The sequence below is a fragment of the Balaenoptera ricei genome, chromosome 16 (genome assembly GCF_028023285.1).
Source record: "Balaenoptera ricei isolate mBalRic1 chromosome 16, mBalRic1.hap2, whole genome shotgun sequence".
NCBI classification, from domain to species: Eukaryota; Metazoa; Chordata; class Mammalia; order Artiodactyla; family Balaenopteridae; genus Balaenoptera; species Balaenoptera ricei.
In genome coordinates, this window is record NC_082654.1 from 40082044 (window position 1) to 40107479 (window position 25436).

General features: G+C 37.7%; 1 protein-coding gene across 2 annotated transcripts in view; it reads left to right on the forward strand.

Moving 5' to 3' along the window:
- Nucleotides 1-25436, forward strand: part of PRKG1 (protein kinase cGMP-dependent 1) — a 1231781-nt gene that overhangs the window by 62641 nt on the left and 1143704 nt on the right. The window contains exon 1 of one of the 2 annotated variants that reach the window (XM_059899095.1): nt 13556-14501. The exons of the other annotated variant lie outside the window; for it this stretch is intronic. Within the exon in view, the coding sequence (XP_059755078.1) occupies nt 14191-14501 (311 nt within the window). The 5' untranslated portion in view covers nt 13556-14190. Of the gene's footprint in view, nt 1-13555; nt 14502-25436 lie in introns of those variants that run through there. 2 annotated transcript variants of the gene reach the window in all.

Below are 25436 nucleotides of genomic sequence, written 5' to 3' on the forward strand. Positions count from 1 at the left end.
TTCTTTTAGTAGTTGCTCTATAAATTACAACATGCAATGCATCCTTGAAGTAGCAAAATTAAAGTTAAATTAATGCTTTTATTACTCCTCAGGCAGTACAATGACCTAACAACACTCTTAACTCTATTGGTCTCCTTCTATCTCTCATATTATTGTTGTCAGATGTTATTATTGTTTTGTACAGTAATCATTCATATAGATTTAACATATTTATCCTGATACTTATTTTTTCCTTCTATCTTCATGCTTTCATCTAATTTCATCTGATTTTATTTTCTTTCTTCCTGAAGAATGTTTTTTAGTGTCATCTTTAGTGTGGATCTGTTAGTGACAAATTCTATGGTTTTTGTTTCTCTGAAAATGTATTTACTTTTTTTTATTTTCAAAAGATATTTTTGTCAACTATCAAATTCTAGGTTGGCAGTTTTGTTTTCTTCTAACCCCTGGAGACTACCATTCCATTGCCCTGAGGCTTTCATTGTTTCAATGGAAAAATCAACTGTCATCTTATTGTTGTTCCTTTGCAGGGGATGAGTATTTTTCTCTGTCTGCTATTAAGAGTTTTCTCTTTATTATTTTATTATGATTATAAGTAGTTTTACAATGATATATCTAGAGGTGTGTGTGTTTGTGTGTCTCTTTGTGTTTTGTATTTATTATGCTGCTGGTTTACTGTGCCTCTTAACATCATGGCTTGATATAGCTTTAATCAGTTTTGGAAAATGCATAGCCATTATTTCTTCAAATATTGCTTCTGCCTTATTCTCTCTTTCCTCTCTTTTTGGGACTCTTATTATATATAGAGTAGAGCTTTTCCCTATGCCCCTGCATCTCATATCATTTTTTTCTGTATTTTATTCATTTTCTCTATTTAACCTAGCTATTTTCTTTGGACTTTTCTTCTTATTTACTAATTCTGCCTCCTGTTGTTAAATGTAAGTGCAGAATTATGAAAATTTAGTTACTCTTTTTTTCAGTTCTAAAATTTCTTTCATAGTTTTCAGTTTTCTGGTAAAATTACCAACATTTCCATCATATTTCTAAGGCATATTTATCACAATTATTTCAAAGTCCATATTAGATAATTCCAACACCAGGATCTCCCATCAGTCTGCTTTTGTTTTTTTCATAGCTTTAGGTTATGTGGCATTGTCTCTGTATACCAAGCTTTTTTGATTGAATTCTGGATATTGTACATGAAAAATCATAGAGATAATTTGAGGTTCTGGGTGATGTGATCTTCCTCCAGTGAGGATTTACTTTTGCTCTTGACAGGCAGGCTGATGAGGGGCATGTCACCTTAGTCCAGTTATGGATTGAGAAGATTTGAAGATGAGTTTCCATCTTGATGAGTAATGGAATAATGCCAGTTAAGATTTAGCCTTATGGTTTGGAAATGGTTGGGCTTGGACTCCAATTTTTGTCCCTTTGGCTCCATGAGACTTTTAGAACCTTTGTTGGACTTCTTAGCTTCAGCTTCTCATCTGTACTGTTATTTATCTTCTTAGGAGTGTTTTGCATTGGTAAATGCCTCTAAAGGGCGCTGAATGTTGGCTTGAGCGCTTTTTTTCTCTGAGATATTAGCCCTTCAATTCCTTACTGCTTAGAAATTTTCCAGTGCCTTAAACATTTTCTTTTTTTTTGCCCAGCTTTTCTAGTTATTCTTGGTAGGAGGGTTGGTCAGCAACAAGCTAATTCTTTATCACTAGAAGAAGAGATGATAAAAGCTTTTAATAAATATCAAACAACTACTATCTAATTGAAACATGAAAGGTTTAAAAGAAAAGAACAAATAGGCTATTAATTTTGATTCATGGTAGTATTTTAAATTTTGATAATTTTGATAGGAGGATCTCAAAACTAATTTTTTAGAATATCAATGTGCACTTTTAGAGAAACATTAATATTTATTTGAATTCTAACTTTAAAAAAATTGGGTACACTTTATATACTGTTAAGAGTGTGCCAATTGTTGGCTCTTATGACGATATTTTTCCTTGTTAAGACTAATGTTAAAAGGTGATCAACATTGCCATTTATTGTCAGGAAGTTAATGAATACTTCACATTTCAAGTGTCTTGCTAAGAGTCATTATTTTCTAAATTAGTTTAGTTCCAGTAACTGTATAAATGTCAAGTTTCCATTTGTATTACTAAAGAAATTCTAACAAATAGAGCTTATTTGAGGGTCTGCTAATTAATGTCAAAGGAAGCCAATGTGATTTACCTGCCAATATGATTTACTTTTATAATGAATATGTTAAACATATACAGTGCTCTGCTCATATGGAATAGAAAATGTGAACAGTAGAGGGTGCAGTTGTACCTTTAGTTCTGTATTTTAGCCCTTAGAAATTAGTGTTTAATAGCTGAGAGAAAAATTTGAAGAATGTACTGTTCGCTGAAGCTGTACACTATTTATGGAAGTGTGTTTAAAATAAAATAATCCATGTAAAGGAGAAGTATAAATTTCACAATCATGTAATACTTTTCTTAACCTTGCCCTTTTAGAAAGTGACAAATTTAAATCTCAATTAGAAAATATTTTCTAAAAAAATATTATATTTATCTGAATAAAGAATGTTTTTTTAATATATAGAGAGGTAAGGCATACATATCTCAATAAGATATTTTTCTTTTATAGAGCTTAATTACTGTTAATCATAGATATTTTTTCCTCTTGGGAAATACTGCTTCTAAAAGGATTATGTCTATTGATAACTGCAGCACCATGAGACTCCTATTTCTTAAGAAAAAATATAAATAAGACCCACTAGAAATAAATGATGCAATGTCAAAAGAGTTCTTACATTCAAATAGTTATTAACACAGATTTTATTGAAGACCCAGAAGTTTCAGACAGTTGCAAATCAGAAACTTAGATTTCTATTTCGACCCTGAAGCAGCATTATACTATTGCAGTGCAAAGCTTCATTTATATAGATTTGTGGGGGATATGTGTGCAAAGCTTTGAATCTGTATCTCCAGGTTAGACTCTCTTCCATAGCTAGGGGTCTCCTTTTGTTTTTTCATAGGAAAAGTTTGGGCTTAGGTTTCTGTAAATTTGACAAAAATTAGCTTTATCACAAAACCTATATTCCAGTGCAATAAATTTGAAGAACTTAGGAAACCTTCTTGCTGATTCTTTGAACTTATAGGAAACATCTACCAGAGAAATATTCCTTTTTTTTGCATTAACAAACTCTATACTCTTGTCTTTTGGTTCAATTGGAAAGCAATTTAACATTTAGATTATTGCTAACACCCAAAGGTTAGCACTTCAGCGCTTGGCTAGTTAATTGTGGTGTTCAGCTTATGCTTTTGTTTGAAGGGCCTCTCCTGATATTCTATAGAAAGAGCAAAAGAAAGAACAAGAGAGAGGAGAGGGAGGTGAGTATATCACTTTAAGAATTAAGTTATTGAGTTAAAAGTATTATTAGAGATAAATTTGCTTTTTGAACTTCATTTCAATCTGAACTTCCAAAGCCATTGTAAATGAGGTGATCAGACAGAACGTAAGTCTTGGTTAATAATCACTGCATAGGGTGAATACAAGTACTTTAACTGGAAGTATCTGCTTTCAAAATAATATCAACTGAGTTTTTTAAAAGATGTAGGTATTAAGAAGGACTATTAAAAACAGGCCAAATCCAAATAAAGCAGTCAGCTTTTTGAAGGAGTAGCTCGAATTTGTGAAGAAACAAAAGAAAAAAATTACAGAATTGCTGATGCTATAGATGCTGCCAGTGTTATATGAAAGAACACTGAACCTTGAAGACAATATATTATAAGCCTCAAGTAAGCAAGACTCTGAGATTATAGCAATTTAAAAGTGCATTAAGAGAGTTGATTGTGAGGTGTAATTTGAAAAGGTGTTTGGGTATCAAAAAATATCATTTCCTAGAAATATTTCAAGGTGGAGGTAGAAAGCACAGTTATCATGGGTCTTAATCAGGCAAATACGTGGTTCAAAGAGTGATGTAAATGTTTTTATTTTTTCCTGAGGAAGGAAAACACATATTTAAACTAAGCCTCTGATTGATTTGATTTATTCCACACAGAACATGCAGAATTATAGAGAGCCAAAGTATCAATTTTTGGAAAAATCACCGTATCATATTTTTCACATCACCTTTTGCTACCGTGTTATAGAGAAATTCATTACCTGTTTTCACTTCTAAGCTGCATTTACTACATTAATATTGGTTATATATACACACACACACACACACACACATACACACACACCCCATATATCACATACACACACATCTATACACACTGTGTATGTGCACACACACACATATTCCAGGCTAATTTTGGTCATAATATTTTAGTTTCAGAGGTTTTACCTAAGTTGATTATTTTAAGTAGTTAGACCCAAATTTGAACTTCCTGTCTAAGGGCAACACATATCACAAATCTTTGCAGGAAGAGCGTAGAAAATCAGTGCTATTTAGAACCCAGACAAACACTTGACTTGCAGAATTCCTGATTGAGACTTGAGATTTAGGACAGCTGCTCCTCAAGGATAATTATACTGAAGTTTCTGAGGCTTATGATACGTGCATTTCTGAACGACACCCTAGTGAGGGGTGCAAACTCTGAAGCCCATCTTCGCATTGCATCAAAGGATATTTCGTTCAGCTTGTTGGCTGGATCTCTTGGTGGAGAAAGGGGAGAGAGGGACAATTTTTCTGTTTATTGATGGTGGTGTGTTGTAAATACTAAATAAATATTTGCTGAATTCATTTAGTCCTACCTTTGTCCATTCAATGCAGTTAACAAATATGTAGGAAGGGCCTACTTGTTCTGAGTGTTGGTGGACAAAATTGAGTTCCTTGCTTTCTTGGAGTTTACAGTCTAATGGATAAAGTAGCTATTTAACAAATATCCTTGCAAATAATATATAATTAGAAATGATGAAAGTGCTATTATAAGGGAAAATATTATAGAGATGATTCAGAAGGGTTATCAGAAGAAGTGATATTTGAGAAAAGAACAGAAGAATGAGTTAGTTGAGTTACTGACTCAAAAGATGGAATGTGGTGATTGGGAAGCAGTGGGATTGGGATTTTAGGGTAGTGAAAGGGGTTAGGAGAAAGATTTTCCAGGCAGGAAGAGAATGACCAGTGGAAAAGTTCTAAAATGTTAAAATGAAATTGCTCGGTGCCTGGAGATTTATAATAACTAAAAGGTTAGTTTAACACTTATATAATTCATTATTAATCAATTGCTCTCCTGATTGCAGTCCCATTGTAATTTTCCCTTGAATATTTTCCAACCTGAGCAATAATCCTATGACCCAGCCTAATTTTAAAGAGAGGAAATGTGACTGTGGGTCAAATGGCAATGTTAGTCGTTCCTGTAAGCACCAAATTTGTCATATGCTCATGGTTTTCTGTCATGTCATTGGCTGTGGTGACAGGCTGGGTAAATTGTGGTTTTAAAGGGGAGATACTGGTGGTTGGCAGTACTGTTGGTGGTTCCAGAACTGTATATTCTTGTCCCTGATACTGCTGTGTATGTAAATACTGATAAGGAATTCCACAAATGGGGAAGGTGCTTGTAGTTTTTAATAAATTGTCTAATTTATGTTTAAACATTAAATACCATATACATTCAGGTTCATCACTTAAAGTATTAGAACAGAGAAAGTCTAGTTGTTTAAATCAACTGTATATATTTACTATATATTTATTTTGGAGATTAACAGTACACATGGGAAAATTAAAAATTCTGAAAAAATAATAGAGAGAAATCTGTTTTATTGAATTTTTTCAGTGTCTCCCAAACATTTTTGGCCATGGAACCCTTTTTAGTTATACTAATAACCATTTGAAGGAACTAGTATTCTTTTAGTTCGTATTTTGAGGAAATACTGGGTTGTAGTGTATGTTTTGATGGGTGAGGGCTCTCAATTAGAGTTACTGGGTTGCTAACAAAGCTGTCCATTGACCACTGAGTTGAGCTTTTGTACCAGCTGTTACCATATGCTTTTTCTTGGTTATTTGTGTTTTCTTCATCAATTATTCCAATTTCTCACAATTGGCTATTCCCTCATTCCAGAATATGAAAATTATGTAATGTGTTAATAATTTGCTTGTAGATAGATTAGTGATTAAAAGATCATATACTTAGAATATTAAAGTACAAAATTATTTTATTTGAAAATATTAATGTAATACAAATTTTAAGTGCTATGTATTTCAATGCATTTTAAAATACATCTTTACTATCTTTGTTTTTTTTCTTTGCAAAAGTTTTGTAGGGTACTCCAGTAGAACATACTAAATGAATAAAATCACATTTTGGCATATTCTAAAGTTAAATGGTCAAAATGTCATTGATCATTAAAAATGTCAAATGGTCTCAGACCAATTATATGATTTGAGGGACTCAAACAAGTGTCACTGTTTGAATTCTGAGAGTTCACAGTTTAGGTGTTACCTTTTAATTTCTATGAGTTGCAGACAAATTTTCTCTTTCTTGGTAATGATGTCTTTCGTATTTTAAGGACTTTTAAAACCCTGTAATGTGAGGACACCTGAGTTGTGTGTCTGGAAAGAGAAAAAGAGAAATGGTTTACTCTATTTCCTCATATAGATCTTTGTCAAATAAGGTGGATGCAAAAAACGCATCCACCTCATGTACCTACCTTTACTTTGACATAAACGAGGGTTGATTTGGAGAGTGTGGTGGTGTGGTTTAGATTTCATATCTGTGAGGCATGTGTGAACACACACACACACACACACACACTCTCTCTCTCTCCTTCAGGTAATGTAGATCCCCAAAGTAGCAACAAAAGTTCCATATGGTTTGAGTATATGGAGAAGCATACTAGAACTAATTAGACATTTCAAAGACATTTTATTACATTTTGTTCTCTGCAGCAAATTAAAGTGTTCTGAATTGACTTTAACAACTATTAATTTTTAAGAGATAAGAGGATTTTCATGTGAACTGAATCAGGCTTCTATGTACAGTATAAATAAAATGGCCAGTGAATGCATATTATAACTTTCAGAACACTATGCTGAGAATTAGGAGACTTGGGTTTTAAACTCTGCCTTGGGTGAGTCATTTAACTTCCTTGGCCTTTAACTTTCCTGAAATTTGAAATGAGGAGGTTGAATTACATAATCTCTCTGGTACATTCCAGCTCAAAATTCTGTGATATCCATTATTAGTAAAGAATAAGACCTTTGCTTTGTTTGTTTAGGAGGTGAGGAAGGGTGGGATGTCAAACCATGGCAGATGTTGTCATCAGTCCTTCAGTTCTTTGTATTTTGGGAGTGCCCGTGAGAGGGGCATAAAGTAACTGAAATAATGGGCCATGTGTGGAAATGCTGCTACCATAGGGGAGTTTCAGTTCTGTGACAGCTGAGAGTTACTTGCTGGGTACTGAGAGAGGGTCTGACCAGTGGACACTGCAAAGTGGAAAGGAGCAGTTTTCACCAAGTTTTCTATGTGCCTAACAGCAGCAATTGCTTTTAACCTTCCACAAATAAATTTTTGAAGGTTACCCTGTCATTTTTTCCACTTAAAATTGGTATTTAACATAGATGCTTTTCTAAGGAAGATAGATAGATAGAATTTTGACTGTACTATATTCTATGAAAAACTTAGATGAATTTTTCATAATAACTCCTTAAATTAACTCTGATCTTTGAGTAAAAACATTCTTACATATTACAATGACTCAAACAGACACTAATTCTTCTGCTTAATACCAACAAAAGTGTAGAAATCCCTATTTTTTATTTATTTGTATGGGGCATTAAAACCATATGATACTTTACATATTGCTGTTTTGGGCAACTTATTTATTGTATAGGTGTTTGCATGTTTGTCTGTTAAGTTTAAATTTGAGCAACTAATATTTAAAGTATTTTTACCTACCAGTCTGTGCTTTGAAAAATGAATTTAAAAAAATCTAGTCTGGACAAGGGAGAAATTATTCTTTTCTAGAAATATACAATGGGCAAAATGACTGATAATTTTACATTTGGTTACAAATACATTGCAAATAGTGTATGCATCCTTGTTCCAAGGGTAATGCTTTCATAAATATCAGGTACCATATTTTGGCCCTAGAATGATATCTATTTGTTTTACCAGCCTACTACTTCATTTGCCTATCATTAGAGGTGGATTTCTGGATTTCCACCTCATGATTATATAAAAATCAAATATCAAGAGTTTCTTTAATTTGAAGCTAGTTAAGTTCATGAGAGTGAAGATTTCTATATATGTCCCTACTGTATCTTTTTGACTGCAGCTTCCCCTCTCCTCCAAATCTCTGACATTCTCACAGTCGAAACAAATGTCTTGCCATCTTTCTCTTGCCCAGTTCGTTCAAGTTATTTACTGATAAAACTCCGATTCACTCAAACTTCTATTTTATTGTTTTTCTTACATCTTCAGTACTTTCCCACCTTACTAATTTTAATAAGTTCGCTAGCAAAGTGTGGTTTTTCACTTTAAATTTTGATTAAAAACAAGTGGGAAGAAAATGGCCAAGTTATATCAGCTGCTAAATGCTATTTAAAATAAAAGCGACAATAGAAAAATCATTGATTCAGAGCTATTCTCCTCTAAGTCACATGCTGTCAAATATGTTTTCAAATGCAAAATTACTTTTGCAAATATTTTTGAATGTTTTGTGGGAAATATTGATGCACTGAGTTAGGAAATGATGTACATTTAATATGCCAGAAAAATCACTGAAATGGAATTGAGAAACTAATTTATTAATCAGATACAGGAGATATTATTATGTTGCATTCTCATGCATATATTCACTGGACTTAAAATACAGTAAAATATTTTGTGAAGAAAGCATTTTAAATGCCGTTTTACGCATTAAAAATGTTTCCATTTATGAAAGAACCACGGAAAACTTAATACATTTCTTCTTAAAAAACTTTTATTTCTTTTGGTCTTTGGAAATGGTCAGCTGAGTAAAGAGTACAAAGAAATTGTCTTCTTGGTAGATAGTGCATGGATTTCCATGCACATTAGTTTAGGCTGGGGTCCAATAATAACTTACCATCATCTTAAGCAGCAGAATATAAGAATTCATTTCAAGTAATATTAACTATGACACTAATTCGGTATTAAACTCTAAGCACATTAGCAAGTATGGTATAATGCACTATTACTTTCCAAGTCTCTGCAGTAAGTTTTTCATCATTAATGTTTTAGGGTTTTTTTTTTCCTTTTCCATCCAGAACTTATCATTTCGGTAGTATGACTTCTAAACAGCTCAACCATTAGAATTTTTACTTATATTCATTTAAATATGCATTCCTGGTGGCCAAATCTAGCCACCAAACACAGTAGTAAGAATAATCTAATTTTATAGGACTTAATCAAATAGCAGGAGCTTGAATTGTTGTGCTTAATCTATAGGAAGCCAATCTGTCTAACTTCTAGATTTTTATAAGAAAGATAAACCAAAAAGAGAGCCTTGAATCCTTGTCTAATTTATCAAAGTATAATTAAAATTCTATTGTCTGACTCATCTCTCCTTACAGTCCAAAGACAATTCCTGTGGTGTATTATTATGCATTGAAATGGGATGATTGCTTTCCTAAAACACATTCACACAAACAAATGCATAAGTGGGTTTGTAATGTGCTTAAAATAATAGGTATTATTATTACAGATCTTCCTTGGTTTTACTTTTCTATCAGTAACTTTGAACACAAAATGTGAAAATATAAAATAGAGAGGTTCTGTTCTGCAATCCTGAATTATATAGGGCGACCAACCATCCTGGTTTGCCCAGGACCAAGGGGTACTTAGGACTTCAGTTTAAAAACTAGGACAGTCCCAAGCAATTTTAATATTAAAACCAGGACAGTCCCAGGCAAATGGGTGCAAGTTGGTGACCCTAAACCAAGATGAAATGGGGCTGAAGTGGAGACAGTTTTGGGAAAAGGAACTTTTAAAAAATCTTTTCCTGCTCTTTTAGGATTTTCCAAATTTCTCCTCTTTCCACATACCCAACCCCAAAGTCAGGCTAGTTAATGTTAAGTAATGTCTTATATCTCAGGATCCAGAACAAGGCATTAGCAACCCTTGGAAGTCCTGCAGAAGGCAATGAGGGGCAGGGGGTATGGGATTGAGCTCTGCATCAAATGGTCTTTATTTGAATCCAGGCTTTGATATTCCTTGGGTGGGAGATCCTCTGCCTCCCTTTTGTCAAATATAAATGGAAATAATAATAATGTCCAACTCGTAGGGTTACATGAACAGTGCCTGTCATGCATTAAGAGCTCCAGGAAGTTAGTTATTTTTCTTGTGGTCTTGATTAAGAAGAACAGTTTTGAGACAGCCAGTATGTTTACCAGTAATGGTAACCTTCATATCTAGATTCTTAGGGTTACTTGTTACTTCCAGCAATTTTCTGCAAGGGGAGGCTTCCATGACCCAAAACATAGCTCATCTATGTTTTGTTTGTTTTTGGTTTTGGTTTTTGCTGTTCAAGACATGTACATGAAATGGCAGAAGAAAATTTCAAACTTAGGACTCCTGCAGGAAATGTAGCACCAGTGGAATGGGCAACTGGATGACAAAATTATCAGAGTTCTTTTGAGGCTAATTATGTTTTTAGTGTAGGATAATAAATTCTAAAGACTTTATTTTTTTTTAACGGCCAGTATTATGATAAAGCTGAATTACTGAACGTCTCATTAAGTGATTCTGAGATTCCATTAAGGAAGGTGTGATGATATTTATTCTCAATCATGAGGGTTGCATGCAAAATTGAAGAGCATCAATATGCCACAGGTGGGTCTGGCTAATGGTGGAACTTTGCTTCCATTAGAGCTACAACAAAGAGAGACTGCTGAAAGTAGGTTGTGAGTTGACTATGGAATTCTAGTGTATAAATTAAGTTCCTTCAAAATTGCATTGTTCTGTGCTTCAGCATCTCACATCAAGACTTCATCCCAGAAAGGCAGTGGGAGAGCTCAATATATGCAGTTCCACTCCATTCCAAATTTGTGGTAGCCTAATAGCAGGAAGTAGGCTTGTGCCTGATCTGTGATATTATAACTTAGCCAATTAAGTTTGCTATAAGACATATAGTAAAATCTGTTGAAATGAAACTACAAAACCTTGATTATTTATGTAAAATTTGTTTCCAGCATTTACCAAATACAATGCAAAAGATATTTAAGAAAATATTGGAATCACTCAAAAGGTTGAGATAGAAAACCAGGGTCCCTCAAGATTTAAATAAACAGTCAAGAACATCATTGAAAAACTTACTTAAAATATTTCTTTTGACTTTAAAAATGGAAGAGAAAAGCCTAGAATTCTGGATTTTGCATATACAATTATAAAGTATTTAAGGGCAATTTTACTTTTTCATTGTATAGGCTAATACAACCAAATATGTTCTTACACCTTGAATACCTTTTAAAGTGTAAGTCAATTGTAATAGTCATATCTTCTCAGCTGTTTAGTTTCTTTGCGTTTATTACAACAGATTCCTGACTCTCACTATGGGATTCATCAAGGAATATATTTTGTATCACAAGAATTCCATTTAAAATGAAAATGTAACATGGATAGATCCTATAGTGGCATGTAGATATGATAGCTTAAATAATGAAAAATATTTACATAACAGTGGAAGAAACTTCACTTTTGTTAAAAAAAAAAAACCTTTTTTTTTGGTTGAACTGCTATTTTTTATTTTGGGGGGAAAATGCTTTAGTTTCTTTTATCCTTTTTACATGTAGACAAGCTTTCTACAAATGAAGAAGAATCTTCTCTACTTTGTGCTGCTCAAAGACATTAAGTAAACCCCATTTAAGCCTCAAATGAACCTTAAAACATAACTCTGCTTAGCAGTTGTCTAATGATGTCCCCTATACATTGCTCCTGATATATTTTTAGACATAAACTCTTGGGCTCCTGGACCCTATAATAGATCTATAGGGAAAAAAAGTCTCATTTAGTTTTAGACATTTTGCCATGGAATTAAAGAATTCCCATAGGTTAAATAAGATAAGAATTTGGCCTTTTTCCTGGGAGAAGGAAAATGTCACGGAAGCTCTTTTAGAATGGAGTCAGTTATACAAAGCCAGGGCACTTCTGCTTGGTTTAGTTTTAATTAAAACAACAATAATTCAGAACTCCTACTTGCTGCTATCAGTATCTGTAAGTTATTCATGTTTATTTTGGGGAATTATCCACTTTATATATTACATTCTGAAAGAAATGCACTTCTGAAAATATCCATGTTGGAAAGCAGAAAAATTAAGTGTCTTATATCATTTGTACTGAATTAAATCATCATCTGGGTGCAAGAATGTTTAGGACTATATATCATTTTTCATTTATACTTCTAATTACAAACAAGTACACTTTAAGTCAAAAAGCTTATAAATGTGACATTGGCTAGCTGGTTCTGTTCTTTTCTTTCCTCCCCTCCCCCTCCCCATTCTTTTCTTCTTCTTCTTCTTACTTAGAACAGGCTGTGTATTCAATAGCAAAAGTGAGCACTTTTTTGGGGGGGACTGATATATATGTCCTTGGCTAAATTTAGATTCCAGTGAATAGTTCTGGATTGCAATTCAGAATTTTAATCTATTTTCTACCTACTTTGTTTTATTTGGTGTTAAGGAATGGCCAAATAGAGCCTCGAGGATTATAACATTGAGTTCTCAAGAACAGTAATTAGAGGACTGCAGTAAAGATGCTAAAATTTTAAATGGTTTGGTGAAGATTTAGGTAAATATGAGGAATTTAAGTAAGTATTATGGAGGATTCTAAACACGATGGGAGAATTACCCTTGGACAGAAAGGATGCTACCTAAATTGTCATCATTTTAGGAAATATTGAGCAGGCAGGGATGGGGTTGGAGGTGGGAGTAGGTGGAGGTGGGGCGGCACTTTACCACAGCCCGTCTAGGGTCTTCCTTTTCTTTAAGATTTTCCCTCTTCGAAGTTTGTGTCTTGCCATTCAAGTGGAAGGATACAGCCCTAACGGCTTGGTTGTTGTCAAGGAAGTAATTTCAAAGATACGGTTCCATTTCACGATGAACTTTTTGGAACTCTGCAATGATTTTGACCCGCCCTGCGCTCCCCGCCCCGAATTCAGCACAGGAAAGGGGCAAGACCCTTCCATAAACTATTCCGCAGACACTGGCTTAAGTGGGAGGGGCAGTGGGGGGAAGCTGAGCAGCCCTCTGGGGCCCAATCCCGTTTCGACCCTTGCCCGAAAAAGAGTTCGTTAATCCGTGTTTGAAAGGAGCGGAAAGGGAAGTCATTTGTAGGAGCTGGCAATGCTTACTGGGGAGAAAAAAAAATCAGAAGCTCCCTCCCCCATCCCCAGAGGCACCTGGATGTGACTGGAAGTCCCTCCCCTGCACGGATACGCTCTGCTTCCCTGAGAGGCAAGTTTGTTTTCAAGCGTTAGCCACCTGTGTGAGGCGCTCCCCGTGAGAAAGGCTGCGTGGAAGACGCGAGAGCTCAGCCACAGGCTGGGGAGCCTTTCTTGGTGAGGCTGGCGGTCCAGACACCTGCAGAAGTCAGCGCGCCGAGGATGCAGAGCCCGCTCGGCCCTCCCTCGTCGCCGGGAGTGTAGCCCCACGTCCTCCAGCCTGGTATGCTCTGGAGCCGGCTAGCGCTTCCCGAGTTTGCGCGGGGTCCTCGCGGTCCTCTCCCGCCCGCCTCCCCGCCCCCAAAGTACTGCTCCCGCCTCGCTCCGCCCGCGCAGCCCTCGGCGCGCTCAGAGGTTTATCGGGCTCCCCACACGCTCCGCCGGCTTCCTCCGGCGCCCGGCGTGAGTGACCCGGGCACACCCGCCGCGGCCTCGGAGCCCCCATCCGAGTCCCTTCTCCCGCTGCCCTGCCGTCGCGCTCCCGGCTCTTCGCCCTGGCGCCGCGGCGCCCACCGCGGTTCAGGTTGAATCCCGGTTCGACCTGCCTTTTGGCTCATCCCCGCGCTCAGCCTCACAGCCCGGAGAAGTGGAATCTGCCCTGAAACTCTCGGTGGCTGGAGCCGGGAGACTGGGCATGCTCAGAAGCCAGGGCTGGCTTTGGTCTCAAGTAGGAAGCTTTCGCACTCGGGAGGCAGCAGCGACTTTGGGGAAAGTTGATCGGAGAGGGGAGGACGCCCCAAGACGCGGAGCAGCGGCAGGAAGGAGCCCCCGGCAGCCCGGAGGAGCATGGGCACCCTGCGGGATTTACAGTACGCGCTCCAGGAGAAGATCGAGGAGCTGAGGCAGCGGGATGCTCTCATCGACGAGCTGGAGCTGGAGTTGGATCAGAAGGACGAACTGATCCAGAAGCTGCAGAACGAGCTGGACAAGTACCGCTCGGTGATCCGGCCGGCCACCCAGCAGGCGCAGAAGCAGAGCGCGAGCACCTTGCAAGGCGAGCCGCGCACCAAGCGGCAGGCGATCTCCGCTGAGCCCACCGCCTTCGACATCCAGGATCTCAGCCATGTGACTCTGCCCTTCTACCCCAAGAGTCCACAGTAAGCAGGGGTTACGCTCCGGGTCCGTGTGGCACCCTGTCGGTGGGGAGCTGCGGGTCTCTGTGTTGTCTGTCGGCCCCCGCCCCTCCCGCTTGCCGTGTCTGTCCTCATCCTCAGAAATGTTTCATTTTAACGGGCACTTCTGGCGGGGCTGTGCACGTTTCTCAGAGTCAGACTCATTGCACCTACGTTGCCTTCGTGTCTTTGTCAGATGTCAAGCTATTCTTTCTTTCTTTCTTTTTTTTAAATAAACACATACATTCATATAGGCCACCTACCGTACGTAGAGTTTGAATGCGCCCCCGGTGTGTGTCCAGCTGTGTATGTGTGAGTATACAGAGAAAGCCCCGTCTCCCAAATGCCCTGGCAAACCTGCCCAACCGGAAAATCCTAACTGCAGGCTCATCAGACTTGAAATGAAATGCGTCTGCTATCACCCTTACTTTCTATGCTTTCGTGGCGCTCCCGGATTTCTCTACATGCCGGCGTTTCTCGCTGGTACCGTTCAAAGCTGATGTTCTGGCATCATCAAAGTGTCCAAAATCAGCAAATACACATATAAAAGGGAAGATTTTTTTGATTTCCAGAATTCGACGACATTTACAATCCACAAATGGAAGCCTAGTCTGTAGATTTTTTAAAAAAATATTTTTTTAATAACATCTGAGGGAGAATATTGCTTATTTTCCTTAAAGAATGTATATAATGTTGTTAATGGGGTGCCTCTGTCTCCCAAGAGGGTTGCAGGTTTCTAGGGTCAGATACAGAGAAGTACACTTATCTTTACTGACAACGTGGACACATTGTTTGCCTTACTCCTGGCTTCTGAAGCCACTACTCTAGTATTGTTCTAGCATTTTAGACAGCTGTGTAGTTCTGATGTCAGTGGGCTTCGCAACTTGGGTGGGAAAATTGAATGAAACTTGTTATACTCCACTCAACTCAGAGTTCTTATGGAGAGTAAAGTGGCAGGAGCATGAAGTTAATATAGAATGAGCACCCAGATGAATGGTATTTTAAGTTAATAGATAATGACATAATTGATAAAAGGAAGGGTTTTGTTACTCTATTCCTAACAGCATCACGTTGGCTGGATGACACGTGTTACATAATAATATGAGGTCCCTGGGAACCCTTCACTTTATAAACACAAAGATTTAATATAAGGAGAAAGAGTATTTGATTGTCTCCATTTGTATTTATTGGGTGTGTGTGTGGGGGGTGAGTGGCTTGTGAGTATGTACTAATGATACTTTTGAAAACTTAGACGTGTAACTATCCTTGTTGGCTGCAGTAGAGCATTTGCTGTTCCTCATGCAGGTTTAGTTTAAGGAGAAGTTTGTATTCTGTGAGTGTGGGGAAGAGACAATAAGGATAAACATTTCTGAGATTCTAACCTCACAGAGTTGCCCTAATAGTTCAGTTCAGTAGATTTAGGTCTGTTTTCGAAACCTGAATGATCTGAATCCACTTCAGCTTTCTCTGGTAAGTTAATTTGCAGTCCTGACATGCTTGCCTGTTTTAGCTAATGAGGTACATGGCCATCTCTCCAGGGCCAAGTTTTGCATAATGAAAAAAAATAAGTCAAAGACAGCTCTCTGCATCTTTCAGCATTCCATAGGATCTCATTTTAGTATCTGCAGGAATTTGGAGTAACTCAGAGCAAACTCTGCTTTTATAAAAAGACGATTTTAATAGGTTTTATTTGAAGCATGATCAAGCCAGCTGATAACTGCAGTGAAACATTCTATCAGACAAGATCTAAAGGAATCTAGGCAGTAGGGACTGAGCTGTATAATGTGGTAAGTTTTAGAAATCTCTTAGTGCTTGACATGTAGAGCAACTAGATTTTTTAAAAAATCTATGGTGGAAGATGAAATTAGTGTGGCAAATAATTCACAACATTCTGTCATAATAAACATTTTATCTATTGAACCATACTGTGCGTTCTGATATTTATTTAATAACTTGTGCTTTAAGGAAGTCAACTATTAAGGTATCACCGTGATGGTTTTGGTGATTCTGAAGGATTATATTGAAGAAAACGATAAAATGAATGTCTTCCAAGCTTAAATAATTTTGGAAAAACATCTGTTCTTTTTTCACACTTACACATAGAAAACTAGAATAAAATTGGCTTAAGTGTAGAGTGTACCTTTGGTAAGAGAAAGAGAAGTATATTGTATGCAAAACGGTTATTCTTATGTCACTTGCATGATTGTGCAAGGTGGTTCCACAAAGAATTAGGAATTCTTGCCAAAGTGAAGGAGACTTGTTTGAATTTCTGTTTATTTCACTATCAATAATTTGATTATACCAACTTACTGGCAACAAGTGTTTATATCTTTATATTTTATTTTTAGTACAAGTTAAATTTGGTCATCATTCTTAAACTTACAGATTATTGGGAGTTTGAGTTAACATGAAACCATCTAAATAGTCCAAAATTGATTTCAAATTCATGGTCATGTAGTTTTCTATTCTCTTTCTGTTGGCTATAGGTGACTGCCCAGGGAATGTCCTATTCAATTATCTATGTGTGCAAATATGTTTGTTTACTTTTTGCTTACCGAGGTTATCTTCTGAGGATTAGAATCTTTCAAAACTTATTTTTTTAGTGGTTTTTTGATCATTTGAAAAACAGTGTAAAATATAAATTAACATAACATATTTGGTTTGGAATTTTCCCTGTAAGCTGGAATTGGAGGGAAGGCTGTGTCAGATTCTAGCACAGAGCTGGGGCACTCCTGCTGCACCTGTGAGGCAGGGGGGTTGTTTTGGTTTGTCTCTTTCACACGTGTCTAGAAATAACCCTTAAGTCCTTTTTCTGTTGTCATTTGAAGAGCAAAGAACTGATTAGCAAGTTGGAATCTATATTCTACTGCTACCAAATATCTATAGGAGAAGGTAAAACTATTAGACTATATGTTTTGAATTAAATTAAGCAAATAAACCCTTAAAAATGAAAACTATATAAAAATATTCATTTTATGAGATCAGCCTGTTGATTATGTATATAGAGTGGTTCTTATGGATTCTTAAAGTAATTTTATTTCATGCTATTTTATTCCTGAAAATTGACTCTGTAATAGATTAGAACATTCTGTCACTGGTATGTTGATCTAAACCCTTTACCTATTGTAAATATTCTCAAATCCTTTCCATTTTGCTGTCATAGGGCTCTGTGTTTTTTCAGTTGCTCTATAAAGACTTGAGTTCCTATCAAAAGTTGTTAGTGTCTCTGTATTTTTGTTAAGCTGTTGCTTTTCACCCTAGAGATAACTGAATTTCAAAGAATGATGACATATTTTGACTTGTAATGTTACGCCTTTTGATCGTGAAGTACTTTGGAGAGCTGAGGATAGAAAGAAATATATTTTCTTATTTTTAGGGAGACATTAATTTTAACAAGATCTTATCTGATTTTTTTTTTAAACCTTGACATTAGCACATTTCAGGAGAAACAGAATCTTCCTAAAGGCTGTCTGTTAAATTCTGTAGGAAGTTGGGAGAATTCTAGGATTTTAGTGTAATCATAGATGGCATGATATTAAAACATAGATTTCTTTCAAAGGTAGCAGTTAAATTTCAAATATGCCGTATAGCTCAGTTCCGTACTTTTATGGGATGTGCCATGTGCAAGTTAGTGTCATGCATTAGAGATGAGAATTGTGTAAGTCCTATGAAGGAGTTAACCAGGGGTTAACAATACTGCACAAGTAAATATTCTAGAAAGTAGAGTAAGGTAAGTCACAGAGGAGATACCTAAGACAGGTGGCAAAATATAATTGAGCCCATTTAATTTTATGGTATCAGAAACTCTTGTGGAAGTAGAGGTATTTAAAGTAAGTATTTGATCGATGGCCATGATTTAGGTGAGTGGTGATGGGATAAGAGGGGTGGGGTTAAGGTGAGGAGGGCCATCAGCAAAGGGAAAAGACAGCAAAAGAAAGCAGAGGGTACAGCTGGGGAACGACAGCAGCTAGTGGCTGTAACAGAATACCGTGGTGGAAATTGAGGAAGAGCAAGTTTAGGCCAGAGAGAATCAGGATGAGTAGGTGAGAGGGCACTTCCGCTTGTTGTTAGAATAATTGAGGTGTGTGTGTGTGTGTGTGTGTGTGTGTGTGCGTGCATGTATGTGCATGCACGCAGGTGTGTGCACACAAGCGTGCACTTTATACCAAGGACTAATTGCTACCTGTTAATAAAGCTCTGAATCTCAGATGTCACTCCAGTCCCCCATCTCCCACCAGCACAGTCCTGATAATAGCTATAACTCTTCTGACTAGGTAAGAATATTTAATTTAACCAAGCAGCAGATGATTAAAACTCTTAAAGAAACTGAGTTCCACTCTTAAAGAAAGCAAGCTCCTCTTTCCACTCACTTCTAAATGTTCCCACTGGAAACAATCTAATTTTGTGCCACAGGCTAGCATGGCAGTTTCCTCACATACCCAGGCGAACCGGACCCAGATGAGAATTGAACCTGAAGTCGAGTTTTGAAATTCATCTCTCTTGTTCTTGTGGAGGAGTTCGGTTCCAACTTAACATTATTCTAATAGACTTTCCAATTTGATTGTTAATTTGACATCATAGTCTATGCAGTAAAATTGAAGTTGTGGCAGCCTTTATAAAAATAAAACCAGGCTGCTAAAACCCTATGAGGGTGTTTTGAAGCATAGTTGTTTGCCCCTAAAATGCGGCTTATAATGAAAATACTGATAAGCCCTTCAGTAGAGGAGCTCCAGAGACTGCCTGAGAATATAAATGACCAGCTTCCTTGCTCTACTGAGCCACATTTCCAAGCTCCTGCTACTTGTTATTTCACTGAAGAGTTGGGTTTGGATTCCTAATGGGAAAGGGTAGAAGAAGGCAGACGATGTTTCTATTGTTGCTGTTTGCAGGTTAGAAGGCATATGGACACATTTTTTTCCCCCGTCTGCCTAGCAGTGGAGGGGCTCCACAGTATCCTAGCAACCAGTTTCGAACACCAGGCTGCTGGTCCTTCTCCCATCTCTACCATAGGTGCTGCTGCCCATCCCAGAGAACTGGGTCCGATGCTAGCACTCAAACCCTCCGACTTGAATGTTCCACGTTCTGAGAATGCAAGACGATATGATAAATAAGCACATGCTGAAAGCAGCATTTACCAGTATGCGCAACAGCTTATTATGCAATCACATCTGTGGCATTTTGAATCCTAATCTGAACTGTTGGGCTGGCGCTGTTTACCACCCCGTGCCTGACAGCCCTTCTCCACTTCCTCCCGCCCAGCCTTCTGACACCGATTCCCCTTTCCTCTCACCATCTGACTGCGTTCCTCGGCATCTCCGTCAAGTGTATTTTCTGGGAAGTTAAATACGTACAGCCTGTTTGAACTCTCTGAGTATATTTTGTTTGTAAGAGCGGAGGGATGTTCTCCCTCCAAAACTGTCATGTAAATATCAACAAGGGCTCAAAATCTGTAGCTACACAAAACAGATGTTGTACAAAAGGTGCGACTACTAGTATACGCTCAGAAGTGTCTTGTTTCTGAATGGATTTTATATTCAGAGTTATTAATAGGAAAAAAGCAGGAGAGAGTGGGAAGAAGAGATGTGTGTCAGGCGGACAGGAAAGGGCAAAGCGAGATGACTATTGTGAAAGCTATGCCATGTTTGCAAAGAAGTTGGAAAGGAGCGATGGGCTTTGTGGGCAAGTGAACAGGCAATGAGACTGGAATGGAATTTGCAAGTAAGATAGTACTTTGTGACCCCCAAATTGGAATCTACCAGAGGTTGGCCTCCTCTGGGAGTGGGAGCCATCCTGGGATTTTGACAGAAAATCATTAAGATGTTTCCCTTTAGACCAGTGCTTGTTTTGAATGCCTTGTATTGTCCCTTTAAAACATTGCTTAGTCTGATACCAAGGAGGGCTTGGTGGTCTTCATACAGTCCACTGTGCAGTGCAGAAAAAGGAATGAGGAGGGCAAGTCAGTGCATCACTCTTTCTGAAAGAATAGGTCAGAATGGCTAACATTTATTGAGCACCTACTCTGTGGCAGGCCACTGCTCCCTGTGCTTTACACAGATTGTCTGTTTTTATCAAACAACCTTGTGAGGAAGACTCCAGATTATCCTATTTCATAACAGCAAGGAACAGGACACTAAAACTCAGAGAAACCAAGTAACTTGCTCAAAGTCACACACTTTATAAAAGGCTGAATCTGAATTTGAACTTGCGAGCCATTCTCTTTAGCCACTAGGTTCTTCTGCTTCCCAAAGGGATGTGAGGATTAGGCAATTGCATGCAATCCTAATAAATACCATATAGGCTGTTCTCAGGCGAGTATCTGTTCTCCAGTAGTTAACTGGGAAGCAGAAGAACTTTGGGAAAAGTGGAAAAAATAAGATAGGACCATGGTTCCCAAAGTTTGCTGCACATTAGAATCATCTGGGGAGCTTAAAAAAAACCCAAACCAATTAAAATCAGAATGTCTGGGGGTGGAAGCCAGCCATCAGTATTTTTAAAAGATTCCTCAGATAATTGCAATGAACAGCACAATTTAGGAAACACTCTGATAAGAAGACAACAGGGGTGTGAGTGTGTGTGTGTGTGTGTGTGTGTGTGAGAGAGAGAGAGAGAGAGAGAGAGAGAGAGAGAGAGAGAGATTAAAGCAACAGGATAAACTTTCCACTTAAAGAATTGAATGTTTCTATTGGCTAAAACCTTTAAGTACTAGGGACTTAAAAAAAGCAGACTTTTTTTTTGCAAACTATAGGTGTATACTATTTAGTTAATGCCTTATTGTTTATTCTCCCAGGTAAGCAATCATTACCTTACCTGGTCTATCAGTTCTCAACCCTAGGCTGCATATTAGAATCACCTAGGGAATTTAGGAAACATCTTTCCTGGGGGGGGGGGGTGCCACCTCCAGAGATTCTGATTTAATTGCTATCTGGTGGCCCGGAGGTGGAGGTATATTATTTGAGCTCCCAAGGTGATTCTGATATGCAACCAGGACTGAGAACCTTTTCTGCGGCCCGTTCCATGTCAGCCGTTACAGGCTCCTTGAATTCCCATGCTTTGGGAAAGCAGTTTCCTTGGTTCCCTTTTACCAATCCCAATGCCCTGCTTGCAGTGGAGCAAGGCAGCCCCAGCTCCCCAATTTCCACAGCAGCCGCACATGTCAGTTTCACTGTGCTCTCTGGGGTTACCCGCAAGGACCTGGGGCACAGAAAGTGGCAGCAGCTCCCTTCAGTGGGTAAGTACCCTTCCTCTTTCCTGCCAGCCATGAGCCATGGCCATGGTTCAAATCTGACACATCAGGATCAGCCATCAACCCAAGTTTGTTTTTCCACTCTCACCGAGGGGAGTTGCTGTGTTAGCCAATAAGACTGCTTCCTGGTGTCCCAGATGCTTTTATGAAATGTTCGGTGTATAAAGGTGAAACAGTGACCAGCCTCCCTTGGACGAGCGGTACAGGGCTCGTAGCACTTCTCCTTCTGGTATGTGATGTCTCTGTAGCCAGCTACAGTTTTTTTTTTTCTCCTACAGATATTTTATCCTTTTAAGGCAAACAGCCTGAGCTCAGGCTGAAGAGTACTTTCCAGGGAGGCTTCAGAGAAAGCAGAGCTACCACAACAAGCTCTCAGCCCCCCTTCCAGACGGTTTGGTCTGAGTGAACAGATATGGGCACTGCAGGCAGACGAGAGGTCTGATGTGACACCTGCAGTACAGAATCTCGGTGGGTCCCTCAGGAAAGCTCCAGAGGGAGCTGGGAATTTCTACGCCCTGTGGTCATAACCTCACTGCTGCCCCTATTGCCAGCTTTTTTGTCTCTTTCTTGCTCTCTTTCCCCTTATATTGTTAAAAACTCCTCAAGGTGTTCCTAATTGTCTCTGATGGGAGCCTATTTACATTTGTAATTTAATCATTATCTTCTCAGGTGAGGATCAGCCAACAGAGCACTTTATATAAGTGATGAAAATAGCTAATATAATTGCAAATACTTTTTGGTAAAAATAATCTCTTTAGAATGGGAGTCAGCGAGAAGCTTTCTTGTTTCTTTCCACCTCCTTCTAAAATATGAAAATATATTCAGCTGACAGGTAGCATGTAAAAGCAGAGTAGATGTCATAAGACTGCCCAGAGGACCTGGGGCATTAATTACACAGGGAAGTTAATCATAAGGAAAGTAAACACTTTCATGATGAATCCAGGTTCATGTCATGCATTTGATTATGGGACTTGAATGGGAAGCACAAGAGGAATTAGCAACAATAAAGAAACACGAACAAAAGCATGTGTTCACTTATATGGCTTAGCAGTTAGAAGCAGAATGATGGGTAAGAGTTGGTGGTAGGACACTAGGAAAGTATCTGTGTCTTAGAGTTCTTATAATCCAAGCTATGAAAGGATGGGGGAAAGGTATAGAAAAAGAATCAGTGACAATTTAGTGTCAACATATACTACTTCCACCTGCATCAAAACATTTTTAAAAATGTTAATTACCTTTACCTGTCTAAAGATCATAAGTGCTAATTAAACTTCACCAGAATTCCTTTATGAAAGATGCAATTTCATTGCCTTCCGTATAGAGGTGGTGTAACTTAGGGCCTGCAAAAGCATAGGTAAATAGCTTAAATTATTAATATGTGTCAAAAGCAGATCTCCTAATGCTATTGGCCTTCTAATGCTCAGTTATATTTTCTCACTTCTAGACCATACCTGCTCTTTTCGAGTAGCGTTGTATTTCTTTGAACATGAAATAATTATAGTATCAGCCAGTCAGTTTAATTTGGTTCATTGCATTCCATGTCAGTGATGACAAACCTTTAGTTAAGCAAAATAATAATAAACCCTTTAGTTAAGCAAAATACTTTTGTTATTTTTCTGAATCAATTGTATTATGGTACCATCAAGCTTTCACCAGATTTGGGCCAAGGAATAATGAGATAATGTGAGGGAAAAACATATCCTTTCTGGATATACTGTGTATCATCTATTTAATGGTCCAACTCCATCAATAAATTATGGTGTTGACAGTGCTTCAAAGTCTGGACTGGGAGGAAAGAAAAAAAAGGGTTGTCGTGACAAGCAAGAAAAATGGGAATTTAAAATTTTGTCCCTCTGGAGTTATTGTTACTGATGGACTGCAAGGTGGACGGGCCATTCTCTCTGGCGTCTACAGGTGCCTGGCGAGCAAGCTTTACAAGCCAGCACAGCTCCACACTTACATCTTCCTAAGATGCATTTTGTCTAAATCATTGGTGACTGAGTAACACATTTTACATTATGACGAGGTCTCATATTCGACTTGTGCTGGTTTGACAGGGTGTTACGATACCCTTTACAGAGTAATATTAAACATCTGAAAGTGACAGGTACTATTTTGCTAAGCCTGTAGTGGCAACTCATTATGCCAGTGGGAAGAGAGAAAAAAGAAAAGGTGTAGTGGAATAAACCCTAATGTCCACTGCCTGCACTGTAGAGCATGGAACTCTGTGTGAATCATGGTCTTTGCTCTTCGTAATTGCTACCGTCTTATTTAGGAACTGTCCGAGGATACCAAAGCTTAGAAAAGGAAGCCCACAGACACTCAGAGACGTAAGAGTTGCTTTTTGGTTGGAAGATCAATTTAGCGAATCCCTCTTTATTTTGAGTAAATGGATTTTACTTCATAGAACTTCTTCAGTTCTGAATTTTTAGAGGAAAATCTTTTTTTCCCCCATAGCATTTGGTACTGTGCAATATAAAAGAGCTGCTCAAAGTTTCTAGTCATTCACTTAATACTTAACTTTATAACAATGTAATATTCAACTCCATTATCCATTTGTATGAACAATGTTTCTTGTTGTAGATCTGAAAAGCTTTAGAATATTGTGAAAGAAACTCTGCTGTGACTTTTTTTTTTTTAACAGTGGTAGCCTTGATCAGGGAATAGTCATTTTTCTTCAAAATCTAACTTCAGACTTTTTGTTGTTCTTCACAAAAGAAAAATAATGACATGAAAAATTGTAATCTGCCTGACTCTGCCTTCCAGATGTTTTAGCATTACTTAGTATGGAGACCTACACTCTCTTATTGAAAAAAAAAAGAAAAAAGAACTAAATGATTTCTCATTCATGTAGCACTAAATGACATAAAACTGAATGATTTTAACTTTGAAATAGTCCTCATGAAAAGGAATGGCAAATAAATACAATAAAAAGCCCGCTGTGAATGTAGCATCTTTTATTAACTTCTTGCCACCTCTTTGCATACTTCATGAATTCATCTAGCCTTTGCCTTTTTGATGCTTTGCTTAAGGCATTAAGACGTTCATTTCCCCCTCTTTTTGAGTTTTGGTGGGAAATAACTAGCCTATAAAAAAAAAAAGAGGTAAAAAGAGGTTTTTTGGTTTTTGTTTTTGTTTTTGATAGGCAGCCACTAGGAGAATATAGTCTATGGCATTTGAAATAATAATAATTACAGAAAAAAATTCCAGAAGTGGAGAAGTTAGAAACGTTATATATGTGTGAGTGTTTGTTTACATGTTTATGGGTAATTATAAGATATTATTTCAGAGAATTCTGATATTTAAAGAGATTCCTATTATTTCCATCAAAAGTGATATTCCATCTATAATATACTCATGATTATTTTAAGCAATCCAGAGTTACTCTTCTATACCCTCAGAAATGAAGAGGTCAAAAGAACAGATATTAAAATACTTTGGTGAAGATCCCACCACTGAATGTGCAGAGAGGTAAAAAAAAGTGAAACACATCATCAGAACCTTTATCCTAAAGTAAGAAACAAAACAATGCTCATCACAGAGAAGGCTACCTTTCTCAGGTGACCCTTTCTCTTCTGTGACTTGTCTTATCTTTTGGTACCACCGCTGAAGTCCTGTGCCGTGTAAATCATTTATCATCAGAGAGCAGTGCTCTGTCTTCTGATGATAAATGGGTT